The following is a 22477-nucleotide window of genomic DNA, read 5'->3' as shown; positions in this document are numbered from 1 at the left end:
AGTACCGAGGCCTGAAAAGTACCTGGCGCTTGAGAGGCTTGGTCTTCCTTGCATCAGATACCATTTTATTACGGTAACTTTCCTCTTTCCATTTTCCTCTGATTTCGTTCGTTTCCTCTTTATATTTCTCTTAACCGTTTCTTCCGTCCTTCCACTATTACACACACACACACACACACACACACACACACACACACACACACACACACACACACACACACACACACACACACACACACACACACACACACACACACACACACACACACACACACACACACACACACACACACACACACACACACACACACACACACACACACACACACACACACACACACACACACACACACACACACACACACACACACACACACACACACACACACACACACACACACACACACACACACACACACACACACACACACACACACACACACACACACACACACACACACACACACACACACACACACACACACACACACACACACACACACACACACACACACACACACACACACACACACACACACACACACACACACACACACACACACACACACACACACACACACACACACACACACACACACACACACACACACACACACACACACACACACACACACACACACACACACACACACACACACACACACACACACACACACACATCGTACCATTACCCTGTACGCTTTTCCAATTCCCGTTGCCTTTCTTCAACATTATCTCTCTTAAATTATCCATGGACTGCTGAAGTGTCTCCCTCAGGTCGATAAAAACCATTTTGCTTTAGCCAGTTTGCGTTGCATGTGTGTTACGAGAAGTCAGAGGGTTAAACCTGAACCCTTTGTGCTCTACATTCTTCATGCCACAGTGTTCCTATTGTTCTCATCCCTGCTTTACACGATTCTCACTTTTCACCAGTATATTAACTTCGTTTTCATGCTGGAAGTGTGGAGTTTAGTATATGCTTCGTGAGTCATTTAAATAGTAAAGTAATAACGAGAAATATATTTAAGAATCAAATCTTGAAAACGATGGGTGGGTAGGGAGAGTGTGTGAGATGATATTGGCAGTCCTTTGATATCTGGTTCAGTCAGTGCAGTTATACTGATATTAGACCAGTTGACGTCATGTGCATGTAGGTCGTGTCTCACCCACCCGTCCAAGGTCTCTGGTTTGACTGCCTCCTGTTACTCTGCATGTGTTGAATTAAAATGTATGCCAGTTTGCAAAGTGTGATACTGAACTTGAGCAACTTTCGAACTGCTGGATAATATATGTTTCACTGAAACAATAAACTAGTTCACGTAGAATGATTTATTGTTACGCTGCCTCTCTTTCTGGCGGCGAGAAAGGCAGACCCTGACCGAGAGAGAAAGGAATTGATTAATGAGCGAGTCCCACATCCCCCAGTTAGATGGCAGATGTAGCGCACAGTAGCAAGAAGCTCAGGTTACCAGTAAGAACCGTAGCCTCTTCTCGTTAGCACAGAATATTTCGTAGCACTTCTCCCATAGCTATTAATTCTGCATATTGCACTTTAACATTACCTAGTGTATCACCTATATCTCATTACCGCAGTTTCCACTAATAACATACAGTACTAGGTAAAAGGCAAAATTTGATCACCATGTAAGAGGTGTTTGCGAAGTGACGGATCAACGAGAATAGGGCGTAGCAACAACAGGGTCAAAGTAGGTACTTTATTTTGTAGGTGGGCGTGTAGTTTCCCTGGATGTTGTGATCCTCGGTGGATGTTGTGATCCTCGGTGGAGGATCGGGTGTTGGCGTCACTCTAGGGGTCCGAGTTGCAAAGACTCTTATCTGTCCACCACAAGTAGCCACGTCAGTTAACCATTATCACTGGTCGTTTTGTTCTTTCGTATTTAGTCACTGGAATTCTCACTAATTTGATTGTAAAGTGTTGTTACTGTGTGAGTGAAGATAAAGACATACAAGCAGTCTTATGCACAACTTAAGCCTAGGAAAGTTAACAATCACGGCTTCAGATCCTCGCCAGGGATTCTCAAACACTTGCCATAAATGTCCTTTTATAACTGATTTGTTATCTTGTTCTTCCTGCGAAAACTTGATCTTGAATGAGAGAATAAAAGGACTGTTGCTATGGTTAGCATTTTGTGAAAGGGACAAGGAAATTGGGCGTTGAAGATTTTCGTGGCTCTTGTTCTCCCTGCAAAAACAAATCTTCGTTAGGACAGGGATTTGTCTCAATTTTGTTACAGTTCATTCACCTTAACTTGGCCAAGATTCTCGTCCTTTTGCAGCTTATTTCCTGCTGCACATTGTCAGAGGAACACAGTGCTACGGCTATATATCCTTTCCTTAGCTCTTTTTCGTGACTATGGTAACATAGTGTAGAGTTGCTTTGTGGTTAGAACTCAGCATTCAAGATGGAGAAATGGTAGTTTTTATGCCAGGTTAAAGTGAAAAGAGTGTAGTAAATAATGGGTCATATTTTGTGGGTGAGGAGCTCAGTGGTTGTCAGGGTGGTGGAACTGTCGGCATGTTCCCCAGGCAGTACCTCCACACACCACTTACCTCTACTCCCACCATTACCTCCACTACTACTACTTCCCCTCCCCCCCCTCCCTTCTTTCCCCTGCGCATCTTTTCATTACGTCCTTTTCACTCTCCCCATCGCCCTCCCTTTCTCTCCCTTCCCTATCCTCTTTATGACCCTCACCTCTCTCTTTATCCTCCTGCCCCCGCCCCTCCTTTTCCTCACATCGCTTTACCTCTCTGTCCTCTCTGTTAACCCCATCCCTCTTGATCCCTTTCATCACCTTCCCTCCCTGCCCTCATCATCGCCTCCTTCCCTCTCTGTCGTCATCAAAACATCCCTTCCTCCCTCCCTGCCCTCATCATCACTTCCTTCTTTTCCTATCCTCATCATAACATCCTTCCATCCATGTCCTCATCATCACCTTCCTTCTCAGTCCTCTTCATCATTTTCCATCCTCTTCATTACCCCCTTCCCCCCCCCCCACCTTCTTCATTATACCCTTTCCTCTCATCCGTCACGGTTATCCTCCTCCGCCTCAGGTTTAAATACCCGATCTTTTTTATTGGATGCGTCTTCCTGTTCTGAACCTCACCCTTTTATTATCCCCACCCACCTCCCCACCCCATCCTTCTTCTTGCCATCCCCCTTCCCTTCCTCCATTCCTCTGCCCCTCCCTCCCTCCCAACTTGTATCATTTTCCTCAGCAGTTACAACACTCAGGTTGGCTTAGGAAACTTCGTAGCATCTATTTCTTAGTGATTTAATATGAATAGCACCTCATACTGTTCTTTTGTATTTTATTTCTTTCCCCTTTGTTATCAGCATTGTGTTCGTCAGTACTATACAGTAGGATGATAGGGTTTAATGTGCAAAATAAGTAAAATAAATCGCTGAGATAAAGCGGTTAAAATAGATACGGTATTATAAGCCATTGGGAATTTGGCCCTGGGTCCCCTTAATCATAGTTGCTTTTCGTTTCTCCTTTTTTGTTCTTTTTTTTTTTTCTTTTACGCATCCCCTCTTCCCACCCACTTTTCTCTCTCCTCGTTTCCATAGTTTTCCCTTTCTTCCTTTTGTAGTTTTACCTCTTACCTCCATCGTCACGCCTCGATGTACTTCATTCTTTCATTCACCACAGGTATTCGCATCTCGTCCCTTTCAATATCCCTTTTCGATCATCACCATCCGCCTACTTCTTCCTGCCATCCTTACACGTCTAAAACCACCCCAGTACCCTTCCCTTTTCAGCACACAAGCAATTCCTCCCCACTCTCTCATACCTTTGAAACCACCCCTGTTCCCCCCTCCACATACATACATAATTTCTCCTTCCCTCCCGCCCTTCCTCCCTACTCCAGTCGCCCCACCCCCCTCTCCCTACCCTTCTTGCCTCCCTCTAGCCTGTCGTCCCCGTTCCTGACAACTTCCTGGTGGCGGCTTTGATTGTTGACTGTTTCCCTTGTGGCTCTTTGTTTCCACGGTGCTGCTCTTCTCGCCTCACCCACCTCCGTTTCTCTCTCTCTCTCTCTCTCTCTCTCTCTCTCTCTCTCTCTCTCATACCACGCATAATTTTTTCCTCATAGCTAATATTTCCTTACCTTTTAATCAGCTTTGCTTTTATGTACTGTATACTCCCTTATCTTATCGTGCGTTCTTTACCAGTATTTTTCAGTCATTCCCTTTGCCTTGCCTTCTCTATCTTCACCTTGTTGTCACCCTCCATCCCATCCCCCCATCCCCTCTTGGTTGCTCACAGCCCCACCGCACTTTGCTTTCATCCTCCTCCTCCTCTCTCTCTCTCTCTCTCTCTCTCTCTCTCTCTCTCTCTCTCTCTCTCTCTTCCACATTGTCCTTCTCTTCTTTTCATTCTTCCATATCTCTCTACTCGTCTCCCTTCTCCCCCAGCTTGTTCTCACCCTCTCATACACCCATCCTCTCCTCCGCAAACATAACAGCCGCTGTTTGTTCCTCATACCCTCCTCCCCTTAGCTCCCATGCACCTTGCCACCACCGCCCGAACCTCTTAAATGGTGTGTTGCTAATCTCTCCTCTCGCTTCCCACTCCCCTCTCTTCATTCCCTTTCCTCCTCCTGCACCCCTCCTCCTCAGACCAAATCACTCCCGGGTTTTCGCCTTACACTCCTTCTCCCACTCCCATACACCTTACCACAGCCGCCTGAACCTCGTCAGTGGTGTGTTGCTAATCTATCCACTCCCTTCCGTCTCCTCTTGCCCCCTCTCTTCTCCCCACTTTCCTCCTCCTAACCCATTATTACTGCTGGGTGTTCATCTTCCACTGCCATGCACCTTGCCGCCCCCGCCTGACCCGCGTAAGTGGTGTTTTGATAATCTCTCCACTCCCTGCCCCCTTTACCCACTTTCCGTATCCGACACAACTCGTCGTCTCATTCACACGCACACACACACACGAATGCTCTTTCCCTCTTCATTCTTAATCATTTTTACTGTCTGTTTATGTTTTTACAGAGAGAGAGAGAGAGAGAGAGAGAGCACTCACCCTCCCAGCTACTAAACCTCACTATTCACTCCGCCCTCATATACGAAAAAGGAGAATCAAAATATGTATGCCCTTTGTTTTACAACCTATAATATTCCCCACCAAGCCATGGACCCGCCCCGTGATGGATGGTGGGCGGGGAATAGGGTTTAGTCTAGTGGTGGAGAATGATGGTGATGGACTAGAGATAGGTGGTGATGGAGAGTGGTGGTGGTGAAGATTGATCGTAGTAGGGTGGTGGTGGAGAGGTTTGTGTTAATATTGATTGTGGTAGTGGTCGTGATATTAGAGTTTATGGTGATCGTGATGGTGGAGACTCGTGATGATTGTAGGGAATGATTGCAGCGGTGATGGTTGTGGTCGTGTTTGAGTTTTTGTGACGGTGGTAGTGGTGGTGGTGGTGGTGGTGGTGGTGATAATGGTTATGATGAAGATGATGCAGTTAGTAGCAATTGTGTTATTAGTTATGTTGGTTGTGTGGTGGTGGAGATTGATGGTGTAACGATTGTGCTGTTGAGCGATGGTTTGGCTTTGGTTGTCGATGGTGGTTGTGGAAGTTGACGGTATGCATTAGTGATAATGATCAAAGATGAGGTTGTGTCATATAAAATTATTTATAGGTTATGGTGGCAGCAGGAGTTGCGCAACGTCAGTGGAATGAACGGACACAAGTGGTGTCTGTTGTAAAGATAATGGTAGTGTTGTTTTTGTTGTTTTGTTCATGGTAAGGGTGATATGTTTAGGAAGTGGATAATTTAGGCCTGTGTGTGGTACGAGTAACGTAATGTACATTGTTGGTGATGTGAAGAAAAAGTACAAAAGGTAATGTTGGTGTAAATACAAACGATGATGATTGCTTTGGTGTTTGATGGGTCATGACAAGATCATGTTAATAATAAGGGTAGTTATAACAGTTTTTGTGATTAAAAAAAAGCACTGCCGATAGAGAAGGTTAGTGACTAGGTTGAATTGTGATGTTGATGTTAACGATAGCGATGTTGACACACTAAAGAAGGAAAATGTGGGAGCAGTAGTATGGTTGTGGTAATGACTGAATATATAGTAGGATGAAGGTAATGTTAAAAATAACGGTTTCTGAGAAATTGAGAGAGTAGCTATGGAGTTGAGAAGCTATGTATATACTGTTGTAGTACTGGTGTGTTGTAAATGTGTATTATAAAAAGTAATAGTTTTTGGATTGTTGAACTATAATATGGTGATGGTACTAATAAAAGCTGCAACAGTGACTGCGGAGTGATCAAGTAGGTTGGAGGTAGGCTAAACTTTAAAATATGATTGAAATGTCAAGGACAAGGTTGGAGGTGGTGGAAGTAGTGTGGCAGTGGTGTTAGCGATACAGGGTATAGCTTTGGATAGGGCTTAGGGGCAGTGGAGTGAATTGGTGGTACTGGTGGGGTAGGGTATGGGTGTGGGTGGTTTTAGTTGTAGGGGCTGGATTGTGACCTTAGGGCATCAGTTAACACTGCTTGTCTATGTTTTTAGCAGTATCCGGGGAACGTGTGTGTGTGTGTGTGCGTGTGTGTGTGGGGGGGGGGTGTTGATAGTTGTCTCATTATGTGCTGTTTACGCAGGCTGTACGGTAAAATGTTTTAAGAGAAATGAAGAGTGAAATAAGCAGGTGTGTGACAGCAACGAAGTGGGAGTGCCATATGAGAGGGAAGGAGGGATAAGGAGTAGGGAGAGGAGGAGGAGGAAGAGAGACGACGAGAGATGTAAGGGGAGGGTGGAGCGGGAGGACGGGTGAGTGGTTGGGGGAAAGGTGGATGAGATCTTTTGTCCTTGAGAGTGGGCTGGGAATGCTAGACTGGGAGAGGAGTTGAGGAGGGTGAGGAAGAGGAGAGTGAAAACAAAATTTAAAGTAAATATAATTAAACTAGAGGTAAGAAATATAAAACTAATTGAAAATGCTAAATTATCGAACTGTATGCGAGAGTGGAAGTTGCTGTTGACTCTGAACTGTGAGTAGCGTATCTGGTATCGTGCCAGTTGTAAACAGACATGACTGGGTTCTTAACGTCTGTTTATGTTTATTAATTCTCATACTCCTTGTCACACTGTCTGCATATACCTTCTTGTGAATGAGCTGTTTTGGCCGTGTTGAAGTGGAGTAGCGATAGGGGAAGGAAGTGGAGGAAGGCGTGAGGTAGAGGGAGAAGTTTTGTGGAGTAGAGGAGTAGAGGGGTGGGTTAAGCTTAGAGTAGAGGGAGGAATTGAGAGTGAGGTTAGGTGGAGTATTTCAAGGAACTGAGAGTGAGGTTAGGTGGAGTGGAGATGGAGGACAAGTTTAGGGGGAGTAGAGGGAGGGACTGAGAGTGTACGTAGGTGGAATAGTGGAAGGGGTGGATGGTGAGATTATTAATTTGTAGTCGAGAGAGAAGTAAATTATGAGGTTAGGTATTTAATTTGAAGGGGTAGAGGGTGAGGATATGTGGAGTAGAAGGAGAGTGAAGGATGAAGTTTGGTGATGTATTTGAAAGGGTGGAGGGTGAGGATATGTGAAGTAGAGGGAGAGAGTAAAGGGTGAGGTTAGGTGAAGTATTTGAAAAGATGGAAGAGGAGGAGGAGGAGGATATGTGGAGTCAAGGGAGAGAGTGAAGGGTGAGGTTAAGTGAGGTATTTGAAAAGTTGGAGGGTGAGGATATGTGTATTAGAGAGGAGAGGGTGATGGGATTATGTGTAGTTGAGAGGAGAGGATGGTAAGATTATGTGGAGTAGAGGTTGAGGTTAAGAGGAAGGATTGAGGATGTGGTCAGGTGGAGTAGAGGGAAGGGTGAATGGTGAAGGTACATGGAGTAGTGTGAGGGGTAGAAGATGAGTTTAGGTGGAATATTTGAAGGAGTGGAGGGTGAAGTTATGTGATATAGGAGTGGTGGAGGGTGGAGTTTTGTGGGGTAATGGGAAAGGTGAAGTTTGAGGTTAGTCTGTGTGGAGTAGAGGAAGAGGTAGAGAGTGAGGTAAGGCTGTGTGGAGTAGAGGAAGAGTCACTGAGGTTATGTGAAATTAAGGGAGGCATGGAGGGTGAGATTATGTGGAGTAGCAAGAGGGAGGGTGTGGTTATGTGGAGTAGAGGAGGTTTGGAGGGTAGGGTATGTGAATGTGGGTGGGATGATGTGTGAATGTGGGCAATTGTAAGGTGGGAAATAGAGGAGGGGTTGGTGAAGTGTGGAATAGAAGAGGGGGAGGTCAGTGAGATGTGGAATAGAGAGAGATCAGTAAAGTTATGCGAGTTATGTGGAGTAAAGGGTCACTGGGGTTACGTAGAGTAGGTGGGGGAGTCAGTGAGGTGTGGAGTAGGTGGGGGGAAGTCAGTGAGGTGTGGAGTAGGTGGGGGGGAGGTCAGTGAGGTGAGCAGGGGAGGGGATGAGGTTAATTATGAGGGGATGAGGAAGGTGTGGAGGGTTGGTGAGCACAGAGGAGCATATGAATATTGGTAAAAAAGATAGTATTATGCAAAGACTTATTAAGGACAGGGAGGAGGAAGCTAGGGAGATGAATCCTAGGCACATGGTTTCTATGATCCCTGTGGAGTTGCAGTAGGTCTTTGTTGTTTATGTTTTTGCACTCTTTTGTCATATTTTTAAATAATGACAAGTATCGTATTGTCAGCATGGAAATTAGCAAAAATGATTCTGAGTACTTTAATGTAGAGAACATTATTATTGATGTTATGTGAGAGATAATGAAATGTACTGTAGAGTTTTACTAAATTAGTTTTATATTTTGGTAAACTTTCACTCCTGTGATTTGTTGAAGGTTTTGTGGTTTGTAACATAATTGTGAACCTAATCACTGATTATTGTGTACACCTCACACAGGCCATGGAGCCTAAAATGCACATGTGGGAGTTTATGATTTATGGGGAAAATTTAAATATGTACTATAAGCAGGCTCATAAGATATTCCCCTTTGGCCTATTTCAGCCCCTCACTCACATTGCATTATACAGTACAGTATTGTACTGGATCCTGCTGGTTTTGACCTGGGAAATTATTGCTTCTTTTATCTTCAGATTGTGGCTGTGCACATTCAGCCTGTCTGTGTCCCTGGGTGCGGTGCTGCTGCTGCCAGTCAGTATTCTCAGCAATGAAGTCCTTACGCTGTACCGAGACTCATTCTATGTCCAGTGGCTTAATCTCTCGCTCATCCAGGGTGGGTACCATTCTTAACTAGAAAGCACTTAGAGAGCGCATACCTTCGCCAGTACCATTGCCATTAAAAAGATATGGATCCAGATCCGTGGATATAGGATCCAGATCCGGATCCATCCCGAACTTAAATCAGTTCTTTTTTGGTCCATGGTCCACCTTTCTGCAAAATTTCATTCAGATTCATTGTGAACTTTAGGAGATATTTTGTGGGATACTCTGGATCCAGATCTGGATCTGCCCTCAAACTTAATCATTTCTTCCACAGCCCATGGCTCACCCTTCCACAGAAATTCATCAAAATCTGTTTATAACTTTTTCAGTAATCCTGGATCTGGATCTGTGGGTATAGGATCCAGATCCACCCCTAAATTTAATTATATACTGTAATTCTTGGTCCATGGCCCACATTTCCACAAAATTGCATTTAAATTCATTGAGAACTTTTGGAGATATTGTATGAAACACTCCAGATCCAGATCCGAATTTGCTCCAAAATTTTATCATTTCTCCCTTGGCCCATGATCCACCCTTCCACAGAATTTCATTAAAATATGCTCATAACTTTTTGAGTAATCACAAATCAGGATCCATGGATTTAGGATCCTGATCCACCCCCAAATTTAATAAATTCTTTCTTGGTCCATGGTCCACCTTTCCACAAAATTTCATTGAAATTCATTTCAGAACTTTTGGAGATATTGTGCAGGATACTCCGGATCTAGATCTGCCCCAAAATTTCAGTTCTTTCTTGGCCCGTGGCCCACTCTTCCACAAAATTTCATCAAAATCTGTTCATAGCTTTTTCCGTACTCCTGCTAACAGACAGACAGACAAACATACAAACAAACAAGCAAACCAACGCCTGCAAAAAATAACCACCTTGGCGGAGGTAACCAGGGTTTGAAATTAAGAAAATTAATTGAGTAATCCACCGGACTACCAGCTTCAGAAAATAAGTACTCAGCTGGAATTTCAGGCTGTCTTGATATATTCATACAGTATTTCATAAGTTTTTAATGGATCTGAAAATTCCAACCAGAGTACAAATTAATATATCTATCCATCCATCATCCAATCCTGTGGTGTCCCAAGTGGAGCATAGGAGCCTGGGGCTAGGCAAGTTGATCGTGACATTTAAGATGAAAGTGACCAGCCTCGCTCATCCCTGAGTGGCATTACATGAACAATAAACCCCAGCCACCCCTTTGATATAAACCTACACAGGCTTAGTTCGATTGGAGCGCCTTAATCACCCACTAAACCACCAGGCACCATAATTTGGTTATATTGTTACCACCCAGCATAGTAAATGGTTTCCTGGTGTATAGGAAACTGTTTGGCTCATTACACAAAAAACTTTTTTTTTTTTTCAAATTTAAAGAATGACTGACATAACCAGGTGTAACTGTGACTAAAAATGGAAACTATACAATGATTTTGTGGTTAGATCTTGTATTGTTTTGGTAGTGCATCAGACTAGCAGTATGCAGTTTCATAGTCTGTCATCATTTCTGGTAGTACCAAATGAAGTTTACCACCAATTTCAGACACAGTCCTTAACCACTTTGCTATGGGCATTGATATTGATTGAGAAAGCATGACTAAAAGCTGTGTGATAAATCCCAGAAAAATTCTATGGTACATACATACAAACTGTTTGAACTGGAGAGGCTTGATACAGCCATAGCAAACCTCTACAGTAGATATGAGAGACCATTCCTGTCTTGAACAAAATCATCCAGTGGGGGGAATATGCTAGCCAGATTATAGGGGTTAATAATGATTTGGGAACATGAAATTGCAATGTAATCTTAGCAGCACAGTGCGGCATACAAAACTTTGGGATGGTATGACTGAGTGCTTTCAGTCACTTTATGGCCATTGTTCATGATGTTTTTTTTATAACAATACAGCAGACCCTCATTTTACAGTGAATTAGTATGAGATTAATAACTCTTCATGACGGCAAAAAACTTGGGACCCTTTTTTGATGTGTGCTCACATTTTCATTTTTATAATCATTAGGATCCCAAATGAAGCCTCTGGTCATATGCAATTGCTGTTTTTACCTACATGATCACCAGCACGCAAGCTTATAGTCATTTCTTTGTTCCAAGATGCCCTTTGAATTCAAACCATTGTCAGTTGTGTTAGTGCCAATGATGGAGCAGTAGTGTGGTGAATTAGGGTCTTCCCCAAAGTTGAGCGTAATTAGGTCTTGCTGTATTGATATCACTGTAGTTGGCTTTAAATTACACAGTTGATAAATAAAGATGTATTCAATATTTCATATATTACAAAGCACAGACGAAAAGCCAACACATGATGGTATTCTGCACATTGGGTGGAGTAGCAGCGGTGTCCATTCAGGAGCCAAACCTCTGTGCACCTTGGGTGGAGCAGCTGTAATGTCCATTCAGGAGTCAAACCTCCTCACATTTCCCTGCACTTCAGAATAAAGAAGGATCCTGGTCCAACTTTAATTAGGCATTGTCTACCACAAGGGAGTGTCAGTTCCCAACACAGTGTACTGTACAGTACTTTGAGGATGGCTTCACAGCAGCAGTTGCTTACCTGCGGTCGACAGATTGCTTGGTCAGACAGACTAGAAACAAGCAATAACAACACCTTGTAATCTGGAGTATTTATTTTTCCATGGCCTTCCAACTTTTATCTATTCCTTATCATTGGGGCGCCCACCATTCAGTCACTCGATGTAGTGCTGCTCTCGGGTGCCTGCCCATTTGTCTCTTCCTTCCTTCTTTCCATCCATCCTCTTTTGTCTTTCTTTCCTTCATTCATTCCTCTTCCTTCTGTCTATGTGTGACTCTACACTGAGTGACAAGCCAATGGTTTCCTGTACACCAGGAAACCATTTATTACGCTAGGTGGTAATCATATTACCAAATTACTCATATGGCGCCTGGTGGTTTAGTGGGCAATTAAAGAGCTTCAGTTAGATTGAGCCGGTGCAGGTTTATATCCAAGGGATGGTTGGGGTTTATTGCTCATGTGGTACCACTCAGGGTTGGGTGAGGCTGGTCACTCGAATCTTAAATGTCAAGACCAACTTGCCTAGCCCGGGGCTGCTACGCTCCTCATGGGGCAACACTAGATTAGATGATGATGATGACTTATCATACAGTACGTCAGCATGTAAGTTACTCAAAAATCCTGATGCACTAATTTGTCTGTCAAAGTTGGCAAAGTATCAGATATTGATGTTCTGAGCCTTGACATTGTAATTTTGTAAGCTGAATTTTTTAAACATAGCTTAATAGTTGTGTGTGTTTCATCTTGGCATCAGGCTGATGTAATTTATGTACATTAGATTTTTGCATTGTTGGTACCGGTAAACTGATACTAAATATCATTACAATGGGGCCTCGCATCTGGCATTTTTTTATCTGGTGGTTTCGCATCTGGCAACAGGTTAGAAACTTTCTAAAGTCCTGCATCTGGCAAGGTAGTCTCGCATCTGGCTGGCGCCTGCGAGGTGAAATTCTGTGCGCATCCAGCTGGGCTCTTGGCGGTCATCTTGTGATGACGCCATGGTGTGCACCGCCACCGCACGGACCACAGCTACCACCTTGCCTGACTAGTTTCTTTGCCCATATCTCGTGTTTGGTGGTGTTCAGATCTTGTTACAATAGTCCAATGGTGACCGTGGGAGAGACTGGAGGTGCATCTAGCGGTGGCGGGCATCCTAAAAAGCCTGATGGATCGAAAGTGAAGAGAGATAATAGAAAGAGACAGAAACTGAAGAAGAATAGTTTGCAAGACAAGCAAAAATTGATAGACTTAATTGAGAAAGGGTACAAAGCATGTGACATTGTTAAAAAGCTTAATTTACCAGAATCCACAGTGTGAAACATTAGAAAAAATAAAAGATCAAAGCAGTAAAACACTCCTGAACTTAATTTTGATGAGTTTTTATTTCCTTTACCTATTTATATTGATGTTTAGTGTAGTTAGGATTTACTTCTTTGGGATAAAAGTACTGTATAAAAATATGTGAAATAGGGTAACTTACGTGTGGCAAAAGACTCCTGTTAATTTTTCCCCATTTAAGGTTTGCCCCAGATCTGGCGGTTTCACATCTGGCATGTTTTTTTTTGGATGACCGCATTCACCAGATGTGAGGCCCCACTGTATTTCTATGAAAGTATAAAAACCTCGTTCCCACCAGAAAAAGATATAAAAAGCCAAGTGAAATATATGACTCAGACATGAGATGAAGTAGGGATAAAGTAGACATTTTCTTGATACCACATGAGAATGAGCAAAATAAAAGATTTAGGTATGTGACCTTGTTGGAGAGACCTTGCCAATCTACACACAGACTTATGTCTGACCTTGAACTTTGCCACTGTTTCTGGTGTTGATGCTGCTTGTGGGGGAGGCGGTGGTTCAACCGGTAGAGAGGTGGCCTGCAGTCCTATTGGACCCAGGTTCAAATCCCTGCTGGGACAGGGAACAGTTTAAGGATTTGAATTTCATGAAATCAGACTTTACTGATCTACCAGAAGACCTGCCGACATGTCGTAAAAATATCCCCTCTAATACCAATACACCAGTCCTGTATGAGACAGCCCTAGCATGTATTCAATATGGACGGTGGGTGTTAGCACCAAAGTGGTGACATGTAGGGAGGTGTATGGTTTGTAGGAGGACTACTGGGCCTTGAGAGCAGGCTGTGAAGCCTATGCCCAGAGTCGGACACATAGAAAAAAATATATATATATACTATTAAGTCTTGGTAAACATCTGGTAGTCGGACTTATATAATCTCATCCGTTGTGAAAGGTCATGAGTGATTGGATGAGCCTATAGTTGTGTGTGCTGTGAGTGAATTGTATGCATTATACAGAGATTTTTTATAAATTATGTTAGTATTTGTTGTTAATGCAGTATTTATAAGCTGTTGTTTTATTTATCTCTGTTATTATTTTATTAGGAGCCCGTGCATACTGTTCTGACATATTACTTCCTACCGCAGGACTGTGGAATATCATCTTCCTGTTCTCCAACTTGTCGCTGTTTGTGGGATTACCATTTGCATACCTCTTCACAGAATCTGAGGGATTTCCTGGTTCCCGGAAGGTAAGCAGTCACTAGTGCAGATAACTAAGAAATCAAGTACTATGTGGTACTGTCAGTTTTATGTGATTTTGTGTTCTGTGTATACGAGTAGAAGAGTTGGTAATATTAAACCATGGTAACACATGGTTTACTATACTAATTACCTGAAGGTTTATTGTGCCCCCCCTAACATCTCTGAATTCTACTAAAAGGCCCTCCTTAAGCTTGGATTACACCCTCTGCAGACTTGGTAAGTGATTTTTTTCTGGTTAGTTAGGAGGTCTCACACTTTCCATAAAATGGAATTTCAGTGAAGTTGGAATGGTCTCAGCCCCTATTATTCTGACTTAAAGAGGTTTTACTGTACTCATTTTCACTACCTGATTTATATCCATTCTCTCTACAGTAGGGCCCCGCAACTAACGTTTTTTTTACTAGCAATTTCAAATCTAGCAATAAGATAGAAATTGTCTTCAGATTCATAACCAGCGACAAAAACCCCGAAACTAGTGACTCTGTGGCAATCTTCATCTTGCGAGTAAGCCGCAAGGCACATTTCGATCTGTTTTTCTAACGAGTGAGTCTCGTCTAGCGAGTGAGATGCACCTAGCGAGTGTGTCATATGGTGTATTTCAATTCACTGTTGTCCTGCCCATCGCTATGCTAGTGCGACCTTGCCCTTTTTTTATACCTGGCTACTCCCATTGTTCACTGTTTTTGCTAGCCTCTTGGCTTCTGTGGCTATGAAGGGTTTGAAAGTGATGATGAGATACTACAGGAGATACAGAGAAAGGCTGGTGCTCGAGAGGGTGACGATGATGGAGAGGAGGGTGGCGATGGTGGAGAGGAGGGTGGCGATGGTGGTGGTGGCGCTTACTCCCAGTGTCCCAACTTTTTCAATAAAATGCATTTTGAGCATTTTAATGGCGACTTTTTGTTGCTTTGTCCTATTGCTTATAATAATTATGTAAAAATGTGACTATTTAGTGGATAAAAGTAGACAAAATGGAAGAATAGTCAAACTTTGTAAATGTTCCAGTCTGTTTTTATTTTTTTTTATATAAAGTTTGCCTCCAAACTAGCGGTTTTGCGACTAGCCAGGTTTCATCAGTCTCTTAAGATTGCTGGTTGCGAGGCCCCACTGTGAATGGCCATATTATCTAGTCTTACTCTCTTATTCCAGCCAGTAAGAGACCTTCTTACTCCACATCTCATATAAATCTCTGTATGTCTACTTGTGCTCACTTTATGCAGCCCACAGATATTCCTTAACAGTCCCATATCCAATGCTCCTACTCTTGACGGTTAATGAGCTACACCTAACTAAAGCACATGTGTTCCTAGGGCTTGCGTGCCAGGATTGTGGAGACAGTGGTAGTGCTGACTTTGCTTGTGGTCCTGGTGCTGGGGGTTGCAATTATCCTCTCCTTCCTCCTTGGTTACTACCAGCAAGAGAACCTCTCACAAATGATTGGTAAGTACAGCGCAGCTCAGTATCATATCTGCCATTTCATCTAGCTTCTCGATCTCTAGTTGTTCCCGTTTTATTTGACCACCTTGTTTTCCTCATTATTGTTGTCTCATTCATCAGACCAGCTGAAGAAATGGTTACATGTCAGCTTTTGTCTATAGCCACAGTCATTCCTCTTCTCTCTCCTTCCATCCCTCCTCCCTTTTATTTTTTCCATGCCCATTCAGAGTCAGACTGTCTATCCCACCTTCCTGATCATCAGATTTTTCCTGATTTTTCATTAGCTGCTCTTTGTTAAAATGACTTTTCTCCCTCTTTGTTTGGTTTTTCCCTTCTGTATCTTATTTAATAAGTGTGTAAAGTATGGTGTATTTAAATTTATTTTATGTTTTGTTTAAACATTTATTGTATTAAATTTGGTGCTCACTTTGTAACTAACAATTACTGTAGTTGTCTGGTGGTCTAGTGGGTTAAGATATTCCATTTCATTGTATCCCATAATAGTTCACATCTAAGGAGAGGTTGGAGCCTTTTCCTTATTTAAATTGTTGTATAGTAGTAAGTGAGTAGTCATTCTCATCAGAGATGTGATGAGTGAATACAGTATAGAGCTGGGATCTGGTATCGAAGGTCTGATTAAAGAGCCTGGTGTAGTTCCAGATTTATAGCTCATTTAGGCTACTTCTGGTAGAAGTAGTTTTTTGTATAGGAGAGAGCATGGTGGACAAGATGATGATGGATGTGGTGAGTTTATGAGAAGGTGAGATATGGAAGTTGATGAGGCAAGGAAATTTACTGGAGGTTGATTCAGGTGAATTAAGTACCATTTGTACCTCTGTTGGAAGGATGCAGATCAGGAGTGAGAGGAATCGAAATGAATTATGTGAGATGAGTATGTGTAGTTACATGGAGAGAGAGACAGATAAATGAAGATGTGAAGGAGTATTGTGATGGTGATGTGGACATGCTGGAATGCATTAGGAGTAGTACCTTGAGTTGGTTTTGCCGTATGGAAAAAATGGAGAATGATAAATTGACCAGAAAATGGTCTGCTGTTGATAGTTCTTCAGTCATGCCTTCCTATTTCCTTGCTTTCTGGACCCTGCTTCACCCATCCTTAGGTGGGAAATAGGTCAGGATGATGATGATGACGATGATGATGACAGTGATGATCATCATCATTTGATACTTTTTCCAGCATTTGCATATGCAAGATTGAATTATGTAAATACTGTAAATGATTTAGTAATGTCATTCCTTTAGATAATTGTGCTGTCAGTATAGTATTTAGTTTTGCTGTGTCATAATTTTACTTATTTCGGTTATTTTTATGGGTTTATATTCTAGTGGGTTTTGTAAAGGTTTCATCATCAGGTGTTCAGAAAAACCCTGAAACCTCTCCAGACGAATACTTGTTACCCTTATATGTTAGCATGGTGCATCTTGTTATAAAATTAAGGAATATCCCACACATAGATAGGAACTGATATGGTAATGATCCATTTCATTGTTGCTGTTTTATTTGTCTCAGCCTGATGAAGATCCTCAATCTTCTTGACAGAGACTCAGCTGCCTGAGGCAACTGACAGCAAACCCTTTTCTATTTCCTTCTACTTTCTCTATACTCATTTCAAAGCCAAAGTCGGCTGTTGTTTATATGTATGCAACAACCTGTCTTGCTCTCATGTTCCTGAACTTGATTCTTCTAAATTCTCTACACTCTGGCTTTGGCTATCCTGTCATTCTCTGACTAAATATATCTGCATTGTTTACTTATCTCATAATTCTACTGACTATCAAAAATTCTTCAATCATCTTACTTCAATGATGGAACACATTCTCTCCATTTCTCCTTTCTCTGAAGTCTCCATTCTAGGAGATTTCAGTGTTCACCACCACCTTTGGCTCTCCTCTCCTTTCTCTGATCCACCTGGTGAACAAGCCTACATCTTTTCTATCCTTTATGACCTAGAGCAGCTTGTACAGCACCCTACCCGTACCCCTTACGGCCTTGGAGAGAGCTCCAACATACTTTACCTCTTCCTTACAACTAATCCTTTTGCTTACGCTGTTAATTTTTCCTCTTTGTTGGGCTCCTCCGATCACAACCTTATTTCCTTAACCTGTCTTATCGCTCTGGTACGGCTTGTGGATCCTCCAAAGAGATGTCGTCTGTGGCACTTTGGAGCTGCGGATTGATTTTGGCTCTCTTTTGTAATGTTTTTGTTTTTTCTTGGAGGGAACAATTTGTGGGCTCTGGCCTTTGGTTCCTTCTTTCTTGCATTAAAAAAAAAAAAATCCATTGAATTGTGATTGATGATTGTATGTCATATTGCAGTGGTTCCTAGCCTTTTTTTTTTCCTGTTCACAGCCTTTTCAGAGCACCAGACAGTTCTTGCACCCCTACCCTAGGTTCATGAAACAACAAGAGTATTCTCACAGGTATCCAATAACAGATCCATCATGGTTTTTCATATTTATAATTTCACATAATTGAGAACTAAATGATTTCTTACAAATAATAATTCATTATTATTCATTGCATAGTGCGTTTTGAGTTAGTATGCTTTCTGTGCAAAAGAAACCAGTTCAACAAAGGTAAGTGGTTGTGAATGGCACTAACACTGTGAAAGTCTTCCTTGCCTGTACAGGATATGTTTCCAGCTGAGAATCTAAGTTCTCTAAATGGCCCTCGGTAAGCCCCATGTGGCTTGCATGGTTGGTTCTCAAATGAATGAGACCATATGTAGTGCCAGTCATCATCAGTATCTTCCAAATTTATTTGGAAAGGGTGCCTGATCCAGTTATCACAGGCTTGCAGCTGTCCACACAAAAAGTAGCCACTGAATGAAGTTTGCAGCATCTGCAGGTGCTCATCAGTATTTGAAACATTGTCAGACTGTAAAGATGCATCTTCCATGACTTTTCCTTCAAGGGATGGAAAGTTTACTAGATTTCCCTTCCTTACACATCTACTCCATTAAGCAAGTTTTCCATTGAATGCAGCTAGCTTTTCACTTGCAGTTGCAATAGAGAGTCTCCTTCCCTGCAGAGAGTGACTAAGCCCATTGAGTGCTGTTATTAAATTAGTTGCTGTTGTTAAATCAGTCAAATATGCAAGCATTTGAACAGACTCAGGGGTATCAAAATATTCAGCTAAGTATCATCCCTGTCCGTGGAGAGACTGCTAATTTTCATCAAGTGGTTCAAACACAAGATTGCACACGACCATGTGACAGCCGCCACACTTCTGTGTGGTATAGAAGCACAGTGTGTTCACGACCAGTTTCCTTACAGAACAACAGAAACTCGATGGATCAGAGAATGTCCATGAATTATGTTCACAGCTTTCACATAAACATCTAAAATCTTCTTCAGATTTGAAGGCAATGATATTCTTGTAAGTCTGTGCCAGCGAAGAAAACACCAGGTGAGCTTCATATTAGGAATTTCTTTTGTCATTAATGCAGCAAACCCCCAACATTTGCCCAGCATGGCTGGTGCCCTGTCAGTACGTATCAAACCAGTCATGTTGAGATGCAGTTGGTGTTTTGTGAAGAACACTTGTATCATATGTGCAGTTGTCTTCAGTGATTGACAGAGAGCGAGTTTTCTTCCACGTCTTTGTCCATTATGTAGAGGACCACTACCAGTAGCTGACAACAGTTTGACGCATCTGTTGATTCACCCGTCAAAGCTCAGTGAACATATCCAGAACATACATAGTGGCAGGGCCCTGGGGAACGACTTCACATTATAGGTCAAATGAGTCATGTTTGACATTGTCAGCACATTGCTGACAAGGATTTTCACCAACAGAGAAGCCTTTGCTATACACACTATACACACCTTTAGAAATTAAAATTATACACGGTAAACTCTTAATTATTCGGCGTAGTTCAGCCAAGCCCTATGCCAGTTAAAGCAGAACGCTGGATGTTGCATAGTACCCCCCATCGGCTCTGTATTTGGTGATGAACTGGGTATTGTGGTACTGTCCGTCTTGAACCTCTATCCTAAAAACTTTCCCATGAGTAAAAGGTGAAAATTAAGCATAAATTACAATAAAATAATGATACTGTACAGTAATACAGCACCTGTTGGCTACTGTTTATGAGCAGGTTGATACACCTCAACACCAAATATTGCATCAAACCGCTGGTTAGGTCCCGTTTTGTTGCTGATTATTGCATAATTTTGCTTAATATTGCTTTAATAGAGCCGAGCCATCAACGCCGAATGTTGTGTTGGGCCAGATATTGCGACGGCAGATAATTGAGAGTTTACTGTAATACTGTAGTATGTATGTAGTCCATTAAATCAGCATATATTAAAACTAGCTCAGATCATAAAATACAGTTTTATTCTTTAATCCTGAACGATGAATCACGCACGAGGATAGCATCCTCGCACCCCCAGTTAAGAACTCCCGTCGTATTGGAAGGTTGATGTTGCTAACAACCAAGGAGACTCATTCTGTTTCATAACTAATGCTCATTAAGTTTGTGCAGATACAACTTAGCATTCAAGCGATGGGGGTGTCCCAGTTCCAGCAGGTGAAAGCTTATGTACTATAGTTTCCATTTTGTATGTGTTTTTTTTTTATTTTTTAACTCCTGTACTTCAGTTTCACTTACGTCACCTGAACTTCCAGGAGGAAGGATTTTTTTTATTACATGAAATAAGCTTTCTTCTTATTTTGGTTAATTTGATTACGGTGACCATGACCGATGGTGGCTAACCCAGAGGTGGTGTTGTAGGTATGGTGGTGAGGACGGTGACCAGCTGGCCGAGATTGTTGGCAGTACCCTTCCTTCTTCTCAGAGTTAACCTAGGTTGGACTTGTTACTCTGTGTGCCCAGTAGGGGTTGTACCTCACCTCGCACTTTAGGATGTGTTTGTGTGTAACTGATTTCATTGAGGATATTTTTGAATTGCTGTGCTTTTGATAAAATGTACAGTGTTTCTGCTTAGAAATATTGTGACATTTATTTTTGTGGTATTCCAGTGTTCTCACCATAACCTGGACAGTCTGGTGTGGCATTCCAGTGTTCTCACCATAACCTGGGCACTCTGATTTTTACCTCAGAACCTGCCCAAGCTCTGTGATCCCCCAGCCTCTGTTTGAGTGGAGAGTTTATTAGTTTACTTTTTCCATTCCTTTAGTTGAAACTTTATGGATCTTTGCATGAATTTTTTCTACCCATATAGGTATGACCATCATGCAGTCAGTGATTAATTGCTTACTTCATATTAGAATAGCACACATTAGAGTTAGGTTGCTGACCTTTGACCCGTCTAAACCAAAAACAACCTGGAAATAAAGGTTTTTATGTTTACCTATGTGGCCTGGAAAAATCTTGTATAGGTTGGAAATATATTGTGGAAACTAAGGTTGTTAGAAATAATCTATCTATATATCTATTGCCAGATGCCTTATTCCTGTGAGGGGTGGCCACAAACAAATCGCCTCCCTGTCATCTGGTCCCCTGCCATTTCACTTGGCTGCTCCTAGCTCATATCCCTCTCTCTCATATACCTCTCCACTCCATCCTTCCATCTCATCCTTGGCCTTCCCCTCCCTCTCCCCCCCTCACCTCACTCACAGGCACTGTCTTCATTAGTCTCTCACTCTCCATCCTCTCCACATTACCAAACCACCCCAGCATATTTCTCCTAAAGTTATCTCTCACATCCACATCCACACCACAACACTCTACTTCCTCATTTGTCAGTCTGTCTCTCCATGTAACTCCACATGCTTCTCTTAAATAACTCATTTCCACTGCTGTCACTGTTGACTTCTGTCCTGCCATCAAGGTCCAAGCATCGTTTCCATTTGTTGGTATCACAGTACTGTACTGTCATGCAGTGACTTTTTTTTTTTTTACTCCCATACTTCCCTGTTTCTTATCACTGCTTTTAGAGAACCAGCAACCTGTCTTCCTTGTTGTACACTTTTGTACACTTCATCCTCGAAACTTCCATCCTTACTCATCACACTACCCAAGTACTTAAATACACTCATTTTTTCCATTTCCTTGTCATCCAGCCTCACTGTACAACCATAATTTAACCCTTCCCTACATTCACCTTTAGATTCTGTTTTCTACACACTTCCAAACTCATTCACCAAGCCTTGCAGTTCCCTTTCATCTTCACATAACAGTACTGTACAGGGAGTTTCCAAATGCTGCCCTCACTCATTAGGGATGTTCCAACATCCACTGCCCTACCTTGCTCTCTTTTATAACTCAGCCAATATACAGATTGAACAACCATGGAGACATGCGACATCCCTGTTTCAATCCAACATCCAGATAGAAAAATTCACTCAATTCACTATCCACATGCACTGCAGCCTTAGCCCCCTCATACATACTTTTCACAAGAAATAATAATAATAATAATAATAGTAACAACTACATTTATTAGAAATAACAATTCATGCATACATATACATCATCTAATCCTGTGTTGCCCTATGAGGAGCGTAGAAGCCCGGGGCTAGGCAAGTTGGTCCTGACATTTAGGATGAGAGTGACCAGCCTCGCTCATCCTTGAATGGCATTACATGATCAATAAACCCCAACCACCCCTTGGATATAAACTGATGCAGGCTCAGTCTGGTTGGAGTGCCTTAATTGCCCACTGAACCACCAGGCGCCATAGTTTGGTCATATGGTTACCACCCAGCGTGG

The 22477-nt window shown here is 42.3% G+C and overlaps 1 protein-coding gene across 3 annotated transcripts in view; it reads left to right on the top strand.

The window, feature by feature from the left end:
- lili (LMBR1-like protein lilipod) overlaps positions 1–22477 on the top strand; it is a 103869-nt gene that overhangs the window by 44343 nt on the left and 37049 nt on the right. For 2 of the 3 annotated variants that reach the window (XM_080276562.1, XM_080276563.1), the window contains exons 3-6: positions 9085–9224; positions 14223–14326; positions 15650–15779; positions 20537–20611. In XM_080276562.1, the coding sequence (XP_080132688.1) occupies positions 9085–9224; positions 14223–14326; positions 15650–15779; positions 20537–20611 (449 nt within the window). The remainder of the gene's footprint in view (positions 1–9084; positions 9225–14222; positions 14327–15649; positions 15780–20536; positions 20612–22477) is intronic. The other variant, XM_080276564.1, reaches the window with a different exon arrangement.

Source organism: Coenobita brevimanus, chromosome 65 (genome assembly GCF_032717465.1).
Source record: "Coenobita brevimanus isolate Jiangsu-jjx chromosome 65, ASM3271746v2, whole genome shotgun sequence".
Taxonomy (NCBI): domain Eukaryota; kingdom Metazoa; phylum Arthropoda; class Malacostraca; order Decapoda; family Coenobitidae; genus Coenobita; species Coenobita brevimanus.
Note: the sequence above shows the minus strand (reverse complement) of the source record. Positions and strands in the feature narration are given on the sequence as shown.